This window comes from Trichoderma gamsii (assembly GCF_001481775.2).
Source record: "Trichoderma gamsii strain T6085 chromosome Unknown Scaffold_47.2, whole genome shotgun sequence".
NCBI lineage: Eukaryota > Fungi > Ascomycota > Sordariomycetes > Hypocreales > Hypocreaceae > Trichoderma > Trichoderma gamsii.
The window spans coordinates 213469-233725 of record NW_020171384.1 but is presented as its reverse complement, the minus strand read 5'-3'; the positions used below and the strand labels follow the sequence as shown (position 1 = coordinate 233725).

General features: G+C 50.1%; 6 protein-coding genes across 6 annotated transcripts; 3 read left to right on the top strand and 3 right to left on the bottom strand.

The window, feature by feature from the left end:
• Positions 1 to 799: 799 nt before the first annotated feature.
• On the bottom strand, positions 800 to 7477 carry TGAM01_v209544 (hypothetical protein; the record flags this gene model as incomplete). Its single annotated transcript, XM_018807844.1, has 2 exons — positions 800 to 1343; positions 1410 to 7477. The coding sequence occupies 2 exons, from the start codon at positions 7475 to 7477 to the stop codon at positions 800 to 802; spliced, it is 6612 nt and encodes a 2203-aa protein (XP_018658882.1).
• Positions 7478 to 7971: 494 nt separating this feature from the next.
• On the top strand, positions 7972 to 9516 carry TGAM01_v209543 (hypothetical protein; the record flags this gene model as incomplete). The annotated part of the gene is made up of 1 exon (XM_018807845.1): positions 7972 to 9516. One exon carries the CDS (start codon positions 7972 to 7974, stop codon positions 9514 to 9516), a length of 1545 nt encoding a protein of 514 aa, XP_018658883.1.
• Positions 9517 to 9697: 181 nt separating this feature from the next.
• Positions 9698 to 11039, bottom strand: TGAM01_v209542 (replication factor C; the record flags this gene model as incomplete). The annotated part of the gene is made up of 4 exons (XM_018807846.1): positions 9698 to 9862; positions 9936 to 10724; positions 10791 to 10869; positions 10927 to 11039. 4 exons carry the CDS (start codon positions 11037 to 11039, stop codon positions 9698 to 9700), a joined length of 1146 nt encoding a protein of 381 aa, XP_018658884.1.
• A 1680-nt stretch (positions 11040 to 12719) lies between these two features.
• TGAM01_v209540 (hypothetical protein) lies at positions 12720 to 14300 on the top strand (the record flags this gene model as incomplete). The annotated part of the gene is made up of 5 exons (XM_024550579.1): positions 12720 to 12761; positions 12817 to 12838; positions 12899 to 12995; positions 13123 to 14217; positions 14285 to 14300. 5 exons carry the CDS (start codon positions 12720 to 12722, stop codon positions 14298 to 14300), a joined length of 1272 nt encoding a protein of 423 aa, XP_024404691.1.
• Positions 14301 to 15029: 729 nt separating this feature from the next.
• TGAM01_v209541 (hypothetical protein) lies at positions 15030 to 15776 on the bottom strand (the record flags this gene model as incomplete). Its single annotated transcript, XM_018807848.1, has 1 exon — positions 15030 to 15776. The coding sequence occupies one exon, from the start codon at positions 15774 to 15776 to the stop codon at positions 15030 to 15032; it is 747 nt and encodes a 248-aa protein (XP_018658886.1).
• Positions 15777 to 19587: 3811 nt separating this feature from the next.
• On the top strand, positions 19588 to 20067 carry TGAM01_v209539 (hypothetical protein; the record flags this gene model as incomplete). The annotated part of the gene is made up of 1 exon (XM_018807849.1): positions 19588 to 20067. One exon carries the CDS (start codon positions 19588 to 19590, stop codon positions 20065 to 20067), a length of 480 nt encoding a protein of 159 aa, XP_018658887.1.
• Positions 20068 to 20257: the final 190 nt, after the last annotated feature.

Below are 20257 nucleotides of genomic sequence, written 5' to 3'. Positions count from 1 at the left end.
TCCAATGGCTGAGAGACACAGGCAGATCTCGCGCGAAACGGCACGAGGGCTCGAGGCAAGCTTCAGAATCTAGCGTCGGACGCGTTTCGCGGCGTGTTTATGCGTGTTCAGCGGTGGCGCAAGGCGGGTTGCGTGATGAGACTGGGAGCTCGGCGGATGAAAGGCGCAGTTGTCTCGTTCAGCGTCGCCCGCGTTTGTGCTAGGATTGATGTGGGTGACAAAAGGAAAAACACTGGAGCGAATAACGAACCGCAGGAACACGTCAAAAACGTCACTGAGTCTGAATCCACATCACGTGACTCGCTTGGTGTGGTATTATAACGGCGATGGACCATAAGCACCCCAAAACCCGCGATTTGCAATGCCGAGGCGCCATAGGGCAACGGCGTTTCCGATGCCGCTACGCTGGACAACTGCCTCTGGCTCGCATGGGTCGTTGCGACCGTCGTCATTCGACCGCCACAGCAGACGGCGCCTTGGACGTCTGCCACTCATCTCGTAGCTCCAACCCTGCCTTGCAGAGTTGTCGCCCTGACGACCCAACCACCTTGGGCCTCGAAACTGCTGTTCCACAACCGCGCGTCACCACAACCCCTGTTTTACCTGGAAAACTCTACGTAAAGAGCAGATCATCGTCATGAGGGTCGCGGTAAAGCCAGAACCAGAATCAGGTGATCGTGCCAACCAAGTCTGGGCAAAAATAAAATCACATATTCAGATTGTATCCGTAGCTTGCCTTTACTGTACATAATCGTTCTTTATTCCAGATATTAAATGGTAGGAGAGCGCGCGCCGGCATCTACTCCTCGCCTTCGTCATCGTCCTCGTCCTCGTCGTCCTCGTCCACATCCATGCTCTCTGCTGCCGTCACTGAAAACTCCCGCTCTTGGTCCACCCCGATGTAACTATCACTCATTAGGAACAGCTTGAGGTTGTGCTCACCAGGAGATGGCACAGTGTATTCCAGCCGTACGTTCAGCTCGCGGCCAATGGTAACTCGTTTGATCGCCAGCAGGTTTCGAGACTTGTCGTCGCCCACAACCAGCCACCAATTCTCCATCTTCTTGGCTGGATAGAATGGTGCATGCACTGTAGAGTCGTGTTCATCATCCTCCTCAATGTTTCGAGTGATTTTGATGTTCAGATACGACGGTTCGCCCGCTCTGATTTCATCCTCCTCAAGAACCTCGTGCTCCAGTTCCAAGTCAGGATACTTATCATTTGTGAACTCTGCCGCTTGTGCTAGCTGTTTCTGCGAAAGACCCAGTTGCTTGACCAATTTGTTATAGTCTGCGTTTTCCTCAGGATTCATGGCCTCCATGAAGTCGAAAATGTCCTTGATTCTATAGACACGAGTTAGCATTGGTTCCTTTATCCGGGATGATTCATCGAAACAATCTGGCACATACCCAAAGTCATTTGCAACCTTTACGACCTCTGGAGAGAAGTGAGGAATCTGCTTGAGGGGGCTATCTCGATCCCACATTGCCTGGACAACCATCTGAGACATCTCCATGGCATTCATGGCGTTGAGATGCCCGTCTGATGAGAGGATGTCTACCACCGCGCTGAGAAGGCTAAGAATCCTAGAAAGGATAACCTCTTGGTCCTTGGCGAGATCAATCGGGAGTTGCATCCGAGAGAAGTGAGCTTGGAGCAAAACAAACGTTTTGAAGTGAGGCGTGTCATAGGTAGGCTGCGCCATCTTGACGGGAATGCGGTCATAAATGCGTCGTAAAAGGCTATCCTCATGTCGCCGAACTTGCACATATTCAAATTCGGTAGCAGAAGTAACGATTTCCAAGATGCCCTTGAGCTTCGTCCGCGCTGTGAGAGAAAGCAAGAATGTTTGCATCGTGATGTATGAAATGTTGTAGTATGCGCCAATCATGGCAGCATTCTGTGGAGCAACGGATCCATCATCCTCGTCAAACTCAATAATCTTAGACTCGCCCAACTCACGCAACGTCGTCTCCACAAGATCTGACATGTAGTTGCTCAGGCCTTCGTGTGTAGTGCTGGTCAGGCCATAGTAGCTCGGGTTACCCAATAGTCTTCGATAAAAGTACGTGAAAGTAGTCCAGTTGATCGCATCGTCACCAGACTCAATCATCTTGGTGCTAATCTCTGTGACAAAGGCATCGTGGAGATAGTTGTGCAAGTGCGATTCGACTGGCAAGGCTTCATTCAAAAACTTCTTGTAGTACTCTCGCTTGACTTGAGGTAACATGAGCACTCCGCGGCCGCGGCCATCCTTTGAAGGTCGTAGTGCCTTGCCAAACATCTGCAGGATCTCGCTGAGGGGATAGTCTACATATCTGTGCTCTCGGCCCTCAAAATACTGCGTGCCCATGACGATCACGAGGTGAGCAGTGTTTGTCAGCTCCCAGCATACGTCGCGAGACGCGACAAGCACTTGAATAGCACCATTGTCGTAAAGGTGCTTTACAATACGCTTATCGCTCTGGCTGAGAGCTTCATGGTAGTAGCCAACGCCATGAGACAAGGCTTCGGCGAGTGCCTCTTCGTGGACGCGGTCGAGAAGGGGCCGCATCTGCTCCACATCAGCATGTAAGAAGCGGTCTTCGTCTTCGTCCGAGACGGCGGCGGCCAGCAAGTCGCGCGCAGTACCTCTGGTCTGCTTTCGACTGGGTACGAAAATCATGGCTGGCTTATCTGGTGACATCTGCGTGATGGCCAAATATGCGGGCTTCGCCATAGCCAGCATCAGAGACGGATAATGTGGAATTGAGAAGGATTGAATATGAAGTTCAAGTGGCACAGGCCTGACATGAGGGCTAAAGTTGTAAATATCGTGCTTTTTAGCATCAATCCATTCGCCAATGTCTCGAGCATTGGCCAAAGAAGCACTGAGGGCAACTATTCTCATTGGCAGCTCTGTTTGCGTACGGATATAGTGCATACGTGATACGATGATTTCGTAGACATAGCCCATATGGCCACCTAGAAGATGGATTTCGTCGGCAATAAACAGCTGTACTGTCTGAACATTCTTTCGTCGCTTCCACTGTCTGGACAAGACGTCCCACTGCGTTGGAGTCGCGAGAATCAAATCACCAGCTTCCAGAAGCTTGAGATCTGCAGCAGTTTCACCAGTCAACTTCACAATCTCCTTTCCACCGCCCAAGTGGCCGAGTCTCTTCTGCCAGTCTTGTAAGCGAGCATCAACGAGTTCTTGGAATGGAGCAATATAGACAGCTCGACCGGCATCATCGCCTTGCGACCAGTGTCGCAAGAGAGCGAACTCGGCACACACAGTCTTGCCACTTCCAGCCGGGGCACCAACGAATACGTTCTGATCAGTCTTATAGAGCGAGTTGAAGGTTTGCGTCTGAATCTTGTTGAATTGCCTCCATTCTGGATAGAGATTGACGTAGTCTTGAACTTTCAGAGCCGAGACAAGCAGAGGCTGAAGGTCAAGCAACTCTGTGTGAGGAGGAAACTTCTCCGGCAAGATAAGCTTATGGAAGGGAACAGCCAATCTCGTTTCAGAATGCATCCACCTGTCTGAGATGACTGAAACGAAGTAGTTTGGTGGCATAGGATCGGTGATTGGGACAGTGAAGTCTACGATGTGTTCGTTTGCTTCGGATTCGGCGTAGTCTTTGCGAAGGAGGAAAGTGTCATGGTATAAGATATCTTCACCATCGCAGTCTTCGACTATGATCCAGAAGCTCTCAGCAGCACCATGAATACTATCATCCCATTCGAAATTAGGAGTAATGCTCAGTTCGACTCGAAGCATGGATCTGGTCATAGGCTGTACCTGTGCCTGAACGTCGACCCTGGGGAACTTGGCAACCAGGCCGCAGACAGTGCGTCCTGCTTTGGGCATACCCAGCAGCTCGCCCATTCTTGGAGGATCAAGGTCAAAATAGTTGCTCCAAGAGACATCGATTCTCTCTGCTTTCTGGACAATATCGCGCGGGCATGAGGGGAATTGACGCAGCGGAGACATGGTAGGCCACATTCGCTTCTCAGCCATCTTGCAGAGGTCTAGAGCAGTCTTGGCAACCGACGCCCAGCCCTTCTTCAACGTAATCTCAAAGATGGCTCGCAAGATTCGACCAGCGCTCTGTGTGACGTACACCATGTCCGCCATGAGAGCCAGACCGTCCAGCTTCAAACGAGAAATGTACGCTTGAAGCAGAACATTGATTTTGGCGTGCGATTCTTCGATGCTTTCCTTGACGGGAATCGGCACTCTGCCCATCAGTTTTGCGAGCTCCAGCTTTTCGTCTTGGCGAACAGGAATGTACTTGAACTCATCACTGAGAGCAAATACACGGAAGAGCTCAATAGTCGTAATGGAAGGCTGAATGAGGTTGTTATAGGTGTCCATAGAATGTGATGTGATGTAATAGTGGGACGCAATGCGACCAAGCTCGGTAGATTGAATCCTGCCCGTCTTCTCATCATATTTGACAAGATTAGACTTCCTGAGCGCCATTGCGGCAGAGTGTATTAGGTCAACACGCTTTTGTTCTAGAGCCTCATCATCCTCGTATTCTGCGCCAACTTGATACAACCCAGGAGACCGAAGCATCCGGACAAAGAGATATGTGTATCCAAGCCATTCGACACCCTCATCGCGAGTTCTCACATTGCCAAGTACAACTTCAGCATTGAGGTTATCTACCAATTTGCTAACAAATTGACTTTCAATCGGAAGTTGCTGGTTTAGAAGCGAAAGATAATACTGGATCTCACTCTGAGTCGTGATAATGATACCTTCACCGTAGGTATCGAACTGAGGCCGTCCTGCACGACCCAGCATCTGGAGAACATCCTGGGGGCTTAGCTCGACCCAGCTACCTTTCTCGGGTGAGTAGATCTGGGTGCCCTTGATAATAACGGTATGGGCAGGCAAGTTGACACCCCAGGCAAGGGTGGCGGTAGACACAAGAACTTGGATGGCGCCTCTGGCGAACAAATCCTCCACATCAGTTCTGTCTATTCGGTTCATACCTGCGTGGTGAATACCGAATCCATAAGGCAGGATATCTTTGAGATCCTGGTCAGTTGCTTGGCTTGCGGCCTCAGTCAGGACTTCTCGGCTACCAGCATCGTGTCGAAGAATCTGGTTGATAGTCTCCATTTCAAGAGCCTTGTCTCGAATGTACTTGGCCGTCTTTGCAGTCTCTTTGCGGGAATGTACGAAGATGATCATTTGGTTCCGGTGGGTGCCAACATGCTCGATTACCTTGTTGTACGTTACATCATTCATCGTCTTTAGCTGCTTGATGGCCTTGCGATCCGTAACACCAATAAATTCCTGGCGCAATGGGCAAGGTCGAAAAGAGCCATCAAAGTGGAACATGGCTTTCTTGGTGTCCACGCGGAGGAAGCTAGCAACGTCTCGGTAGTTTGGAAGCGTCGCAGAAAGACCGACAATTCGGACCGGTTCCCCAGTCTGTTCGGTTTTGCGAATGGTCCTGCTGACGATGCTTTCCAATACTGGACCACGGTCATCGTGGAGTAGATGGATTTCATCGATGATGATCAGGCGCACCAAGTTGGTATAAGTTAGATCAGTTGCCTTGCGAGTAATAACATCCCATTTTTCAGGCGTGGTAACGATGATCTGAGTTTCTGAGATTTGCTGCTTGGTAAGTTGACGATCACCGGTAAGCTCGGACACGCGGATTCCGTATGGCTCCAGACGCTTTCCGAAGTTGCCAACCTGTTCCTGGACAAGAGCTTTGAGGGGAGCAATGTAGACAATCTTGAAAGCATCAAGATCAATCTCGCCGGTTTCCGGGTTTCGATTTTTACCAATTTCTCGCAGTATGGTCAACATGGCCACGTTTGTTTTACCACTACCGGTCGGCGCACAAACAAGCATGTTGCCATCATCTTCAAATGCAGTTGAGTAGGTCTTGGACTGGATCTTGTTTAGCGATTTGGAAGTGCTGAAGGGCAGCCGTGACCATTCCGGCATGTCTGTGATGGGGATGAGAACATCGTCTGGGTCATTTCGTTTCTTCGGAGGAGGCACGTGGATCTCTTCGTAACCCTTGAAAGATCTCTTTGTCGATCCCTCTGGCAGTCGGACCTTGGGGTTGGTCATCAAATGGTTGCCCTGGTCAAAAACCAAGTTTTCCAGATTGATGAGCCTCTTTGGTTGCAGCCCACCGACCAGCTGGCCTTCGAGCCGTTCTGTCTTGGGCCCTTCGGCCGTGAAAGAAGCGGGAACATCAATGTCCATCTTGATACCTCCTTTCCCTGCCTTATCTCCATCAGCTCCAGACTTGCCCCGCAGCTCGTTGAGAATCCATTGAAGTCCCTCCGAGACCATTTCCCGCTCAACATTTGCCCGCTGTTCCGCATCGGCTTCTCTGGCAAGCTTCGTGAGCCAGAAAACTTTTTCACGGTTTTCGACCAGCTTTTGGACCAGCTCGTGATGTTCGAAATCAAAGAGCTCCATCAGATCGTTTTCAATCTCTCGAAGAGACTTCTCTTCGCCTCCAACTTCGTCAGGCTCTCCAGAGAGCACGCGCAGGGCCTCTTTGGTCTTATCTGCTTGCTCGTGGGCATCAGGATACAGTAAACCGATTTCCCGCTGTAGCCAGAAGGCGTCTATATCCCGTGCAAGTATTGAAGGCTTCTCGCTCTTCTTGTGCTTGGCATCCACGGGTGCCGAGTCGAGAATCATGTCGTCCTCTGCTTCAGCAGCATCCTCCTCCGCTTTTGCCCCTTCGCCTTCCTCCTCTTCCTCCTCATCTTCCGAGGATTCGTCGCGAACTTCGTTGACAATCTCATCCTCTTCGTCATCCTCGTCAAAAGCAACAGCTACACCCTGCCGCTCGTCGATTTCAGCGTCGTCGTCATTATTATCTCCCATGTTAACATCCTCATCGTCGTCTTGGGCATCGTAATCTGTAATCTTCTTTCCCAAATTGATCAATTCGTTGAACTGTTTGGGGCTCAGGGTTGAGCCAAGAATGTCGTCGATTTCTTTCTTCTTGTCCAGATCCTTCATATCATCGTCCTTCAGATATTCCAGCGCGGCATCCGCAGCACTTCGCACGACATCATGCGGTACGTCGCCAAGGTTGTTCGCCACAAGGGTCAAGATCAGATCAAAAGTCGCCCGCGTCGCCGCAGTTCGAGGTCGATATGTGATACCCTCGATCAAAGCATCGTTTGCCCCCAATACACCAGCTTGTTGCGCATCGGGCTTCCGTTTTCTTTGCTCTCTTAGCAAAACTTCCTGGCCTTCTTGAAGACTTCCTCGTTCAATGTCGGGCATTCCAGGCTGCTTCTTCTGCTTCGGGGCTTCGTCACGAGCGACTCGTGAGCCCATATCGTTAATACTCAGGCGCCCAGCGAGAGACTCTGGATCGCCAGTGGCCTCGTCTGTCCGTCGAGTGACAAACCGACGGTCCGCCTGGAGAACCAGGTTGGACATGGCCGAGTACTTGTATTGGGATACATCGCGATGAGGGTCCGACATCGTGGCGGTTGTGGTCGAGGATAGGGTCAGAGGCGAAAAAAGAGAAGAGGGGAGAACGTCGATGTCCTCGACAAAAGCTCGATGAGCCCAGCTTCTACTTCACCATGTGCTTGCCGCCCAGACAGAGGGGATCGTGGTGGAACGATGGACAGCTTCCTAGGCCTCTCAGCAAGGTAATGTCGCTGAATTGGTTGAAACCGCAGCCTGGGTCTCCGTCGCGATAAATTTCCTGAGCCAACATCTTCTGCCTTGGACGCGCCAGGTAGCAAATAGTTAGTGTAATGCGCCACACTAAAAATGCTCCTCGCCACACTGTGGAGACCTACTGTAGTGGGCACTTTATAGCAGGCCAGCTCCAGTCACTTGTGGTCCCTATTAGAGGCGGTATGTACCTACGAAGTGTGAGGCGGACAGGGTGCCTGACTTGGCCCAAGTACAAGACATGCGCTGCCCAACGTTGACATATCAAGTAAAATGAATATCCCTATCTCAATATGCCCGAACATCAGCCTGAAATCTTGACAAAGTTTCAACAGCAGCTGGAGCCATACATTAAGCCTCGGGAACAAGTCAACTACATCAGGCGCGTTTTGGCGCTTCACCTCGGGTCGTGCTCCGGCAATGGCGCCGTCCAGAACCCCCTGTTCCTCGTGGACAGCTCACAAGAAGTCACCACGCCCTCGGATTTGACTGGCGTCTTCAGGGAATATGTCGAGGCTCTCCAGGCCAATTCCGCAGCACGTCGGCAGTTTGAGGACCTCCTGCAGAAGAACGCCCCTGAAGACTCTGAGCCGCCAGCTCGAGCAGCAAGCAGTGCCGACCTCCTGGAGGAACGCATATGTCTTTTGAAGCTGCAGCAGAAGCGAGAGAGCTTGCTCGCAGTTCGACAATCCCTGGATATGCTTATGGAAAAGCCAGCCGCAACCCGTGAGTTCCTGGATGCGAGGCACATCTTTCAAGGGAGTCCCAGGGCACCGAGTGCACCGGACGATGTCATCAACAGCCTCACGCCTGATCAGAGCTCTCCCCACGCAAGCCTCGATGATCGAATCCACCAGTTGGAAAAGACGGTGCTGAGGGCAAAGCTGCTACTGAAAAAGGAGGAGCAAACACGGCGTGAGGCAAAGGCTCGGTCCCAAAATCAATTCGATATCGTCAGCAACGGCGCTCGCTTAGAAGCGCTGACTGCAGCTCGAAATGAACTTATAGCTTGGATCGAAAACGAACTCGGCAGAGCATCCCCTGGAAGCAGCTCAGAGGCAGGCCAAAAGTATACCTACAAATCGAGGGTTAGTCCATCAACAATTGCAGCTCACCTCGAGGAGATTAGCAAAAAGTATGCCACATATGTATCTATGAGGAAAACTCTCCTAGATCTGGAAACACAGCAGTCTCAGCTTTCCCAGCCAGCTCAGCCATCTCTGCTACCGCCTGCACAGCTAGTTGCGGGCCTGGATCGAAACAGCAACAAGCCTCCGGCACCAATCGATCATCTTCTAACGCCCTATCTAAGAGCCTTGGCCGCTATTTCAGTAAGCCAGAAGGCAGCTATCACTCAGAAGTCCTTTTTCACGTCGGCATTGTCCAAGCAGAATCAAGATGCCTGCCAATTACTCGGTCGTCTCAGCGAAGAAAGCCACCTGCTACCAACGTACCCCATGAAGGACTCGCTACGCCGGAGGTCTGGCATACAGACAGAAGTAGCTTCGAAATCCGAACAGCCGGATCTCTCGAAGCGGGTGAAGCCTTGGGTATTCGCCGCCGATTCGGCCAAAATCGCGCTTCTCGAATACGCTGCAGAAACCGTCGACATTGGACAGGTCGGGTTAGAGAATTGCTTGGACAATCTTCGAGAGATCGACTTCCTGCTGGGTCATCCTGATGGGGATGTTTCCAGCGAGGGCGCTGATAATAAACAAAAGGCTTCGGTAGCGGCAACGAAGCTTGAAGCACGAAAATCCGCGTCAAAAAGCAGCATAATGGATGACGGGCACGATGTTTGGTCTAGATTACACGGAGATTTAGGAGCATTTAGCTAAGAAAGGATACGATCTGAATCATATCATTAAGAGTTTTAGTATACCCCCGTCCTATGTGTTTCGATTATGCCTCTATATCTCCGGTAAAAAGTACAAACGCCGCCTATTCAGAATAAGCCATGCTGATCCCAGCTCCTCACTTCATTTTATTTTTCAATTAGCCTCTCGAGTTGGTCGTGATTCATTTTTCGGACATGATGGCAGATATCCTCATTGCCAGATCAAGAATTGATAGATGCTCGTCTGCTCCATCGACCAATCGCTTATCGACTTCAGAGAAGACGAGAACGATCTTGTTCTTTTGAACATCAGGAACAATTTCATCAAAGACTATCTCTTGATACAGCTATACAATTGCAAAGAGTCAGTATAACGGCGCCAAGCAGGCTAAAAAGGTATAAGAATGTAGAGCCGCTTACCTGGTTTACTACCTGACCAGCACTCCAACCGTCTGCGACGAGATCCTCTACCACCTTGGATATGGACCGATATGCCTCTGCCGATGTACTTGGGCGCATAGCCTTGACGAGGTCGTTGATTGTTGAGCGAGGTATCACACCGGCGATGTCCTCAACAATCTTGACAGTCACTGGCCTTTTGTCTACATCCATAGACTCGTCACCTTCACCGTCCTTTTCTGAAGGCTTCGCTCCAACCAATCGCGCGGCACTCTGCAGAAAGGTAATGGCTTTTCGCAGATCGCCCTCGCTGCACTTTATAAGGGAATCCACAGCACCATCTTCAAGTGTAACCCCTTCGGCCTCTGCTATTGACTCCAACCGCCTCTTCGCATTGCCCTGATCCAAGCTCTTGAAGCGAAATTTGCTGCATCGACTCGCCAGGGGATCGATAATTCTGGTGACATAGTTGCAAATTAGGCAAAAGCGTGTGATTTTGCTATATGTCTCCATCGTTCGTCTCAAAGCGCTCTGGGCATCTTGCGTCATGGAATCGGCCTCGTCTAGAATGATGATTTTGAACGGTGGGCAGGGATATTTGTCTTTGTAGTATGGCGGCGGGTTAGTCAACTGCATTCGTGCAAAATCTTTGACCTTCTGTCGAACAATCGAGATACCACGCTCGTCGGACGCGTTCAGCTCAAGGACTCGTGACTTGATCATCTCCGGACCGTAAAGCTCTTTTGCAAGGGCAAGGATGGTGGATGTTTTGCCTGTGCCGGGAGGGCCGTAAAATAACATGTGCGGGAGCTTGATAAGTAGCATCCGTTAGCTTAAACGTGCATTCTGGACTCAATTGAGAGCACATTGACCAACATTTGAAGCTTGTAGTGTCCTCTGGAGAACGGTCACTGTGTGATCTTGAGCAGTGACATCGTCAAGGCTCTTGGGGCGGCTATAAAGTATAAGCATGGTTGCCATGGATGGAATTGATAAACACGGTTCGACTGACTATTTCTCAACCCAAGGCTGAGCCCGTACGTCGGCTGGTTTATCTTGCTTCTGCGATGAAGCTCCATTTGCAGCGGCCGCTTTCCTAGCCTTGAGATCGAAAAAGCTGGCCATGCCGGGCTCGATGCCTGATCGAGAAAGTTGTACAAGGTAGACGAATTGCTGTGTTCAGTGTCCAATGTCTATACTGAGCGTCAGGAGCCGAAATACGACAAATGGCCGTTAAAATGTAGAACAGCCTAGTACCAAGCAATGCGTGATGGAGCAAAATCCATTAACGCGTCGGCTGGTACAGAGATAGCGCGAGGCGCGTAGCCCAGCTGCAAGGCTGATGAACCCCGCGACACCCTTAGAGCATCTGGCTTATTTTAGGCTTCCAGAGCACCCCACCTTAGGTTGCTTTTGGGCGATATGGATTCCATTTCCGCATCAATGCCTGAAAGAAGCATTTATTCCCTAGCTCAAGTTGAGCTAAATTACTAAGAAAAGATAAGAATAGGAAACACAGTTTGAAACTTTCTATTAGTAGGAGCAATAGAGGCAATAAAGATAGTAGCAGCGATAACAGCTATAGGAATAGTAGCGGCGATGGCAGCAATAGAGGGACCACCCAGGAGTAGGAATGTTTCTGCACCCAGCTTCACTCAGACTCGTGTTACCAAGGCAAATAGCAGTCCAGTTCTTTCCCTCTCCGCTGCGTTGATACATTAATATACTATATTCCATAGTATCACTCGACCATCTTACTATAGGGCGGCAGATGGGCACCTAGTAGGTAAGTAGCAGCTTACGGCATATTACAGGCAGGTACTAGTATTACTGTGCTAGGCACTACTACTAATCTGCTCTTATACCTCTACTCTCGATATATGTAAGTTACTACATGTACCTATCCAGGTTCTAAGCGAAGCCCCAACAGGCGTCCGTCTGTGGCGTTGTGCTACCCGAGCCAGAAACTACAGCGCCGCTGCCTGCATGCAAGCACCCGAAGCAGCCCTTTGATGCGCAATCTAGCGCCTAAGCTGCCTATCTACGCCTCCATGGCGTATTAGTACAAACCACCTTCCTCTGGTTCTCTCTTCCAACTCTTCTTCCTCTTTTTCTCTCAGCCCTCCATCTCTCATCTATCCAGCTCACTACTACACTGACGGTGGTTACAATACGGTTACTTCTCTGCCAATTACGGTGACAGCACCCCCAAATTTCGCCATTGCGTCCTCAGTCCAGGCACAGGGCACACCTAGCAGCCGCGGCAGCAACTCGGCCTTGATTCACCTGGCGAGGAGCCCCTCCTGCGGACCCCTCCTTGCACGGCCTCCTGCCTTAGAATTTGCACTACAAAGCCACGGCCTGAACTTACTGCCCATCTCCTCAGTTGCATCCAACTACAAAACTCGTCCCCTTCGCACATGTAGAATTCCCTGCAAGGACTATCGCGCACAACAGTCTTCATCTCTGATTTCCCTCCTGATGCTTAGACTGCTATTTTCGGTTACATCGTCTCGTCTGCAAGCCTATTAATCACGAGGCAGCCGCCATGGATCAATCCATAATTCGCATCTCCAAGGTTCGGGAAGGCTCACAGACAGCATTTTTGGGGTCACAAGGCTGATCAGCAGCATCGATAGGAGCTCAGCGACATTCAGAAAGGCTCGGATCTAGGTATGTTGGCAATTATATCGAGACGAGTCACGGCATCTACCTAAGCGCTAGACACTAACCGGGGTCGTCGCCGCCACAGCCATTGCAGTCGCTTGCCGTGATGTCGATGTCCGCAACGTGAGAGCGCTCGTCATGGGCCCACACGAGACTCCGTACGAATTCGGCTTCTTTGAGGTAGGTAGATGTCGGGCGTGCTAGGTTTTACATGAGTGCTGACAATGCCATGTAGTTTGCGATACGATTTAACAAAGGTATGGCTTGGCCTCTTCCTCTCTACGGCTTCTCATGTGCATAATGCTGACCCTGCCAAGAGTATCCGTCAAAATCACCCAGCGTTCAGTGCATCACAACGAATGGAGGGCGTTGTCGATTCAATCCCAACATTTACTCTAGTGGGAAAGTCTGTTTGTAAGTCTCTGGCACTTTTCGTTCTCGGTCCTATCCGCTAATCATTGTGGCAGGTCAATTTTGGGGTATTGTTTCTTATAACAGCTAGATCATTTGATAACTTGAGAGCCCTCTAACGCCTTGATAGCACATGGAGAGGAGAACGTGGCGAAGAGTGGTCATCAGCACAAGGCCTCGAGTCAATCTTACTATCAATCCAGAGCTTAATGTCGGCAAATCCCTATGAAAACGAACCAGGTTTCGAAGATGCGAATACACCACGTGATAAGGAAGCACAAAAGCATTACGTCCAAAAGGTGCGAGATCCGTTCTTCCACGCTAGAGTTGGACTCCAGCTAACCTGTCAGCAGATACGGCATGAAACTTTGAGGATATCTATTATCCAGCGTCTGGAGTCCTACTTGGGGCTACAAGCTAATGGCAGCAGCGCCCCCTCTGACACACTGGACTCTAGCAGCTTTGATTACGAAGACATAGACGAATCAAACGTCCCGTTTGAGCCGTTCAAAGATCTATGCAAACGCAAGTTTCTTTGGTATTACGATTCGTATATGGCTGCTGTGGCACAAGGCAAATCCGAAGTGAAAGATATGCAGCTATTTGTTAGAATGCCGTTTGAGTCTCCCAACACCAACTCCATGGATGGTCGCTTCAACTACACGGAGCTTGAACGCCGGCTCAAAGCAATTAAAGCGGCGCTCGACGCAGAAACGCTTCGCTGGGCAGAAGAAGGCCGCACATCCAAGGCAGGAGAGTCAACCGTTGCCGTCAACTTGCAGCATCAATTTGACCAAGTGTCAGCTTACTTGAAACGCGGCGATATGCCCCATAGCGTCGTCCTTGAAAATGGTAATCCTTTTGTCTGGTTAATTACCTACTTTGGAAGGCCGATGACGAATCTCGACGGCGGGCTCTTTCGTATCAAGATGAGCTTCAGCACTCGGTTCCCCAATGAACAGCCGCGTGTCAAGTTTGAGACCAAGATCTTCCATCACCATATTGCGGCCGATGGAACAGCGTGTTACAGTCCTAACCCAATGAAGATGGAGGACGTCAAATCTCATATTGAAGCCATCTTTGAAACCCTAGAGGAAGATGAGCCAGCCTATGATCCGAGAAAGATTGTCAATCCCGAGGCGACCAAAATGTTTTGGGGAAATAAGCCAGACGACAAGAAGCAGTATAATCGCCGTCTGCGGAGATCAGTACAGCAGAGCATGGAGTAAGGACAGAAGCCGTGACTGGATTCTCCCCCTGTTACCTGATAGTCCCGCTAACTCAAATAACAGGGAATTCCCCGAGTAAAGGACGAGCTTTTCACTATTACGAGGGTCAAACAAAAATTCAGCGTAAAACAGTTTTTCTCTTTTATATCATGATGCATCTCACGTAAGGACTTGGCGGCGTTCAAACAATATCACTTTCTCTTCTTCGTTTATTAGCTTTCACTGTTTACCTGGTCCCTTTTCTCTTTTATTCTTTCGGATGGCAACTGGGTATTGTGGTGTATTTGGCGACCAAGGGGCGTTTTTGACCTTCATTCGATACATCTAGATGGCATGGAAGAGGATGGAATGAAGTGACCAAATTGATAACTGAGAGTTGTGGCGCGCGTTTTCGTGCTTGGCTGGCAAAACTAAAACTCGATATGGCTTTAGGAGCACAATGATTGTTCTTTCCGTAGAATCTTCAAGAATTTGAGTGCATGCCACTTTTGGAATGGGTAGATTTTATCCAGCATCTTTGCGCCGCTCTACCACACAGTCTTTTGAGGCCGTCAGTTAAAGGTTTATAAAAAAGCAGTTCTAAATACGAAAAGAATTTGGCCAATTGAGTCGTTTCTCTTAGTTGGCTCGTGTTTCATCTAAAATTCATCTAAAATTCCCCAACGCCGTAAATGCATGCAATCTCTCCTGCAACCTCAACTCCGTAGCTGTTCTCAAACATATGTATATGGGTTCACGTCGCCTCAAGCGACCAAATTTTGTGTTTGCAAATCATTCGTTCAACTTTACTAGATCGATCCACGGTTCCTCATTTCTTGGTTTTGGTCTTTTTCTCAATTTTGTCCTTTAGGGGCGCGTACGGAGCAGCCACGCCTGGATATTCTTCTTGTTTGCCGTCGCCGCCTTTGAACTGGTACACACCTCCAACACCAACAGTAGCAGGCGTCCCTTGCGTAGGTTTAGCCACCTGCTCAGCGTGCAACTTGTCCAGAGATTCGCCCACAACCGCATACTGCGACCAGTTAATCGGGGGGCAGCGGACCACGTCTTGAGCTTTTGGTATGGGCTGCGCGGCCCATGCTCGGGCAGCTTCGTCGTCGCCGGCGTCGGGTCGGGCGCCCTGGCCGATCCTGCCTTGCGCCAGGTCGCGGATGAACTCGTGGGGGTTGTCTATCGCCTCGTTCTTGATCTGGCTGAGGGTCTGGATGTCCGCTGTTGCGCGGCTCCTCTGCATCTGCAACACGGTGATGGCCGATCGGAGGGCAATGACATCGGGGTTGGTTTCGAATTCGATAGGCGTAGAGGCTGGTGGCGGAACACCGACTTGGCTGGGCTGTGAGTGGGTGAATGTTGGGCGAGCGGACTGTTGTTGCTGCTGTTGCGCCGTCGTTGTCGCAAGAGGCGGCAGCGCCTCGGAACTGACGATGGTATTTCGGTTCGCATCTACGGAAAGCTGTGCAGAGGGCAACGGCGGCGTGATGGGCGACATGGGGGGCGGCACGGGCGAAGGCGGCCGCGAGTTCATGTTTGTGGTGATGGTGAGTGCCGGGGCCATGATCAGCGCAGAATGCGCCGGGCCAGCGGCGAGGATAAGTTCCAGAGGAAAAGAAGATATGTTGAACTTGATGCCTAGAAGACGGGTAGCTGTGTATTTGGAGTTTGTAGGCCGGGCGCGCGTCGTATACGGGGCCCTTGATGCCTAGGCTGGCACTGGATGAGTGTGTGAGAGAGAGAATGATGCCTGGGTAAAGTTGATGGCTTGAGAGGTTGAGGTGGATGTCATTGCCTTAGTAAGCTCATGATGCGATGTGACAACTCGCGTGGCAAGTTGAGTTGGACCTGCATAGTACGAAAACCGGCAACGTTATCTGGTGACGAGAATATGTACCTTGCAGGTAGTACGCCTAGTGTGCACTAAGACAGCTTGCCAGGCACGATCGTGAGCAGTGGAAAGTTGCCTTGATGTATTGACAATTTTTACAGAGATGTTCTAGCTTATGGCGTGAAAGATATCATTTTTTATTTCACATGCTTCCTAATGGATTTGAATGCGCAATGGCAGTTCTTCGCAGTATAGTACTTTTGTCCTAGTGATTTTACACTCAGCGCTTCCTACTTTGACATTGGGCCGTCAAGTTCAAGCCATGCAACTTTCTCCGCCAGTGGTCACGCAATTCATTTTGCTTTGGACATTGTATATGACGTAGCGGATAGAACTCATTTCATACAGGATTTGAAATAATCTAAAACTTGACTCTTCGCGTTCCAGTGAGTTTTGCCGTCGTGTAGAAGAAATGTAGGGTAGTAGCTCCCCGTAGGAGAGGCTTTAACTTACAACCCACAGCGTTGGTCTAACTGAGACATTGGCACCAATATTGAACCGACATCTTCCAAAAATAGCCTGCTGCATCACAGCTGAGCAAGGAAATTTACAGTAAGACGGTGCGGGCGGCTGAAAGTCTCTGAAAACTGCAAGCCAGCGCTGAATGTAGACTAACACTTCCATTCTAGTTTTCTCAGAAGCTTCCTTGCCACTGCAGGGATATTAAGGGAGCGGTGGTTGGGATATGATTGCAGTCACACTAAATGTCTCTTAACTGTGTTGTGTAATAGGCCGCTACTCAGGGCTACCTTACTTTGTAAATGACATTGTTCAGCTCTGGCCAGACTATTGATTGACGCGTGGAGGCAAAAGTAAAATTGATGCAAGCTTCAATGACTGCTCCATCTGAGAAGCCCCCTTGTCTAACTTGCAATGGCAAAATCCCCGCCGGGTCCCATCAGCTGCCAAAAGGCCTAGGCTTTCTAGCGGCACAAGACCGAATGCTGAGGCTCTCGGATCACAAGTGATCGGCCAGCATATCTCGATAACCTCTATCCCGTTGCGGGAGCTAAGCCCTTTCCAAAGCGGCAGGCCCTGTTTGAGCGATGGCTGCTCGACCAACAATGAGAGTGTCGTTGGTTTCAACCAGCTTCACAATCTAGACTCTCAAGGGATACTTCGTTGGAGATTAGGTGGTGGTGAGGAGCTACAGGCATAATGGACAGATTTCAGGTGGTTGCATGGCTTCATGTTGTTACTGCATCGCCGATCATAGGTAGTCCTCCCTCCAGCTACCAAGACAGGCTAAGAATGAAAGTTTGATCGCGTAGCAGAGGATCTTCGGTGTTTCGTCTCTACCACCTATCTGTTAGGGGATTGCAGGTAGCGCGCAATTTGTTATAGCATCGCCTTATACCCACACCCCAACCACAAACACAGAAGCTTTGGCCCTTTTCCCGGCTCGCCGTCGCATCGAGGTCGCCGAAGAGTGCTTTGGCGGCTTGTCGAAAACAAAGTCGGCTATTTTTGCCATGGGGATCCATTACAACGTGGAACGTGGACGCCACATGATGCTCAGCCTTTGTCACCCACCGCTAGGAAAGTCGCGGAAGCTGGGCCGCGCATTTTAGCTACAATGCATGACCTAAATGCAACGCGGCGATATTAGTGGCGCGCAGCCTTTATGAGTACTACGTGCTAGTATCAGCAAAAAGTGCATGTGCCAAGTAAAGCATAGAGCATCTACTAGGTAGATACAAGTTGGCGTGGCAGATGGCACGGCAGAGAAGAAGGAAGAGAGATTAATGACCAACCGACAATCCCTGCGGTTGGAGGATCCAGACTATTGCGCGCCAATCTGCAGTATGCCGCCCTTGCTGAGATCGAACAACTCGATGGCCAATCCTGGCAGCCGGGGCCCACCAGCTATACTAAATAGATGCTTCGCCCCTAGGGCCGAACTTTGGCCTAGAAGCCATCGATTGGGTGCTGTGGAAAGCGGGAGCACAGTAGCTGAGCTGTTTTTGTTCTTGTGTCTGGTGTGCCTCTACTGTACGAGTGCTCTGTATTGTGGTGGAGTTTAGGAGCTAAAGCAAATGTGAAGAAAAGTGAAGAGGACAAAGAGAGAACCAAATGTGAGGCCTATTCAGCATCTGGCGCTGGCCATTGTCTCTGCACCTGCGATAGACCGACATGCCAATAACTAATTTGCTGGTAATCTCTTATTGTTTTGCCTCTAACAATAAGCTGCCCAAGGGCAGAAAACAATAGCGATACAGAAAGGCCGTGCAAAAGAAGAAATTGCCTTATAATTTCTTTGAGCTCATTAGTCCCGAAATTTGCCGCCGCTTGCTAGAGCACCAACCTCGCTTCTACATCCCGAAATTTTGGGCGTTTTTCATCACTCCCCCGGTTTACCCTAGTCCAGGTCCCCTCAGCCGAGAAAACTCTCTTTCATGGTTAAGTATAAACTTGCGAACAAAGAAGCCACCGAAAAGGAGAACTTGCTCATCAGTGGCGCTTTTCTTCTTCTCTCTACCTAGGAAGTTCGGTCGATTTCATATCAGATTCTCAAGTCCGCTCCAAAAACCTATTCTGTATCTTCATACCTCGCGCGATATTCTTCAGGTTTTCTCTTTGACTGCTTTACTCCTTGTCTTATTTTTTTTACTGCTATATTGGAGTGCCAAGTTGTGGACCAAGTCTACTGTTTCAAAAATCTGGATTAGTTTCTGCTTGGCCGCATACTCCTTCACGTCGACAACTTCGCGAGTAGTCCGATTTCCATCTCAAAGAGCCATGTTCACGTCCTGATACACTCTCTTCTCAAGTTCGTCGAATACAACTTTGCCGACGAATGGTTTCTCAGACTATGTCTACGCATTATTCACCCGCCAGCGCTTCAATTTGCTCAGATAACCAGCTCCCGCTGCCACCAACTTTGCTATCGCGGAAATCCGGAATCCGCAACTTTTCTTATCCTTTTTCTCTGAGTGAGAAGACGGCCTTTGCCCTGAAAGCTTCAACATCGCCAGAGACTGCGCGAGACTCGTTCGCAACTCCCCCAAACCAGTCTCGGCTGAGTGTCGTTGAAAACGCTGCTTCATCCCAAAGTCCTCCTTCGGCCACTCAGATATACGGTGGATAGCATCCCGCATCTTCTGAGGTGGATAGAAGTCCGCTGCTCAACCGCTTCTTGTCGCGGAGCACTTCGAGCAATCCAAGCCCTGCCCAGCCGTATTCTCCGCCAACAAGCACGGGGAGCCAAGGCCCGTCGCCCTCCGGCGCAACATTACCAAACTCTGATCAGCAGCATTTTAGGCGGTTCTCGTCATCTCATCGACCGCCACGGGAACAGACCAATCCCAGCATCCATCAAGCGACGAGACGAGCTCCGCAAGAAGTCAGAGTCGATGGCCGGCCAGTGTCTTTCTCTACAGATAAGCCGCTAGAAAATCCCTTGGACTGGGCAGCTACGAGTTCGACGTCTCATAACCCAAGATACGATCCCATTTTCCTCTTTCCCATCAAGCCGCTCTCTAAGATGCCCACAGCAGCGTCAGCTGCCACATCTAAGACCATGTCGGATCACTCCCGACCTGGGTACGACCCTTCGTTAAGCAGCGAACCTCGATCAGACTACACTGCATCCACTAGAGAGGACAAGAAGCGCCCCCGCTGGATGTCACAAGTCAAAAACTGGCTGGCCACAAGTGAGCCTTCAGCTCAAGCCATGAGAGACCAGAAAAAGGATACTTTCAAGAAACATGGCATCGACCTCAAAGATCCGAAAGCTGCTGCAAAATTGCATTCTCCCATGGGAAAAGTACCAATCAGTGCTGTTACCTCCACTTCAGGCCCTACCCCTGAGAAAGCCCTCAAAGAAAAGGCACGAGCGAAAGACATGCCGCCATCGTATGCTAGACATAGTCGTGGGTCTCAGTCCGTATCGAGTGGCTTCTCTTCTGTCCCAAGCTTGAAGAGTGCAAAATTCAACAATGCAATTGCACCCTGGGAAGAGTAACGATAGAACAACGGGTTGTTTTACGAGTTTATGAGCTTATGATTGGCGTTGGTAGAATATGCAGCCTCCGAGAATAGTTTTGCTTCTGTGGTGTTCGCATTTTTCTCTTCTTTGCTAGGTACAACTAGGGGCTAGAGCGGCCTTTGAGGGGTTTTAAACGTTTAGAAAGAGGATTTTCTCTCTAACCGAA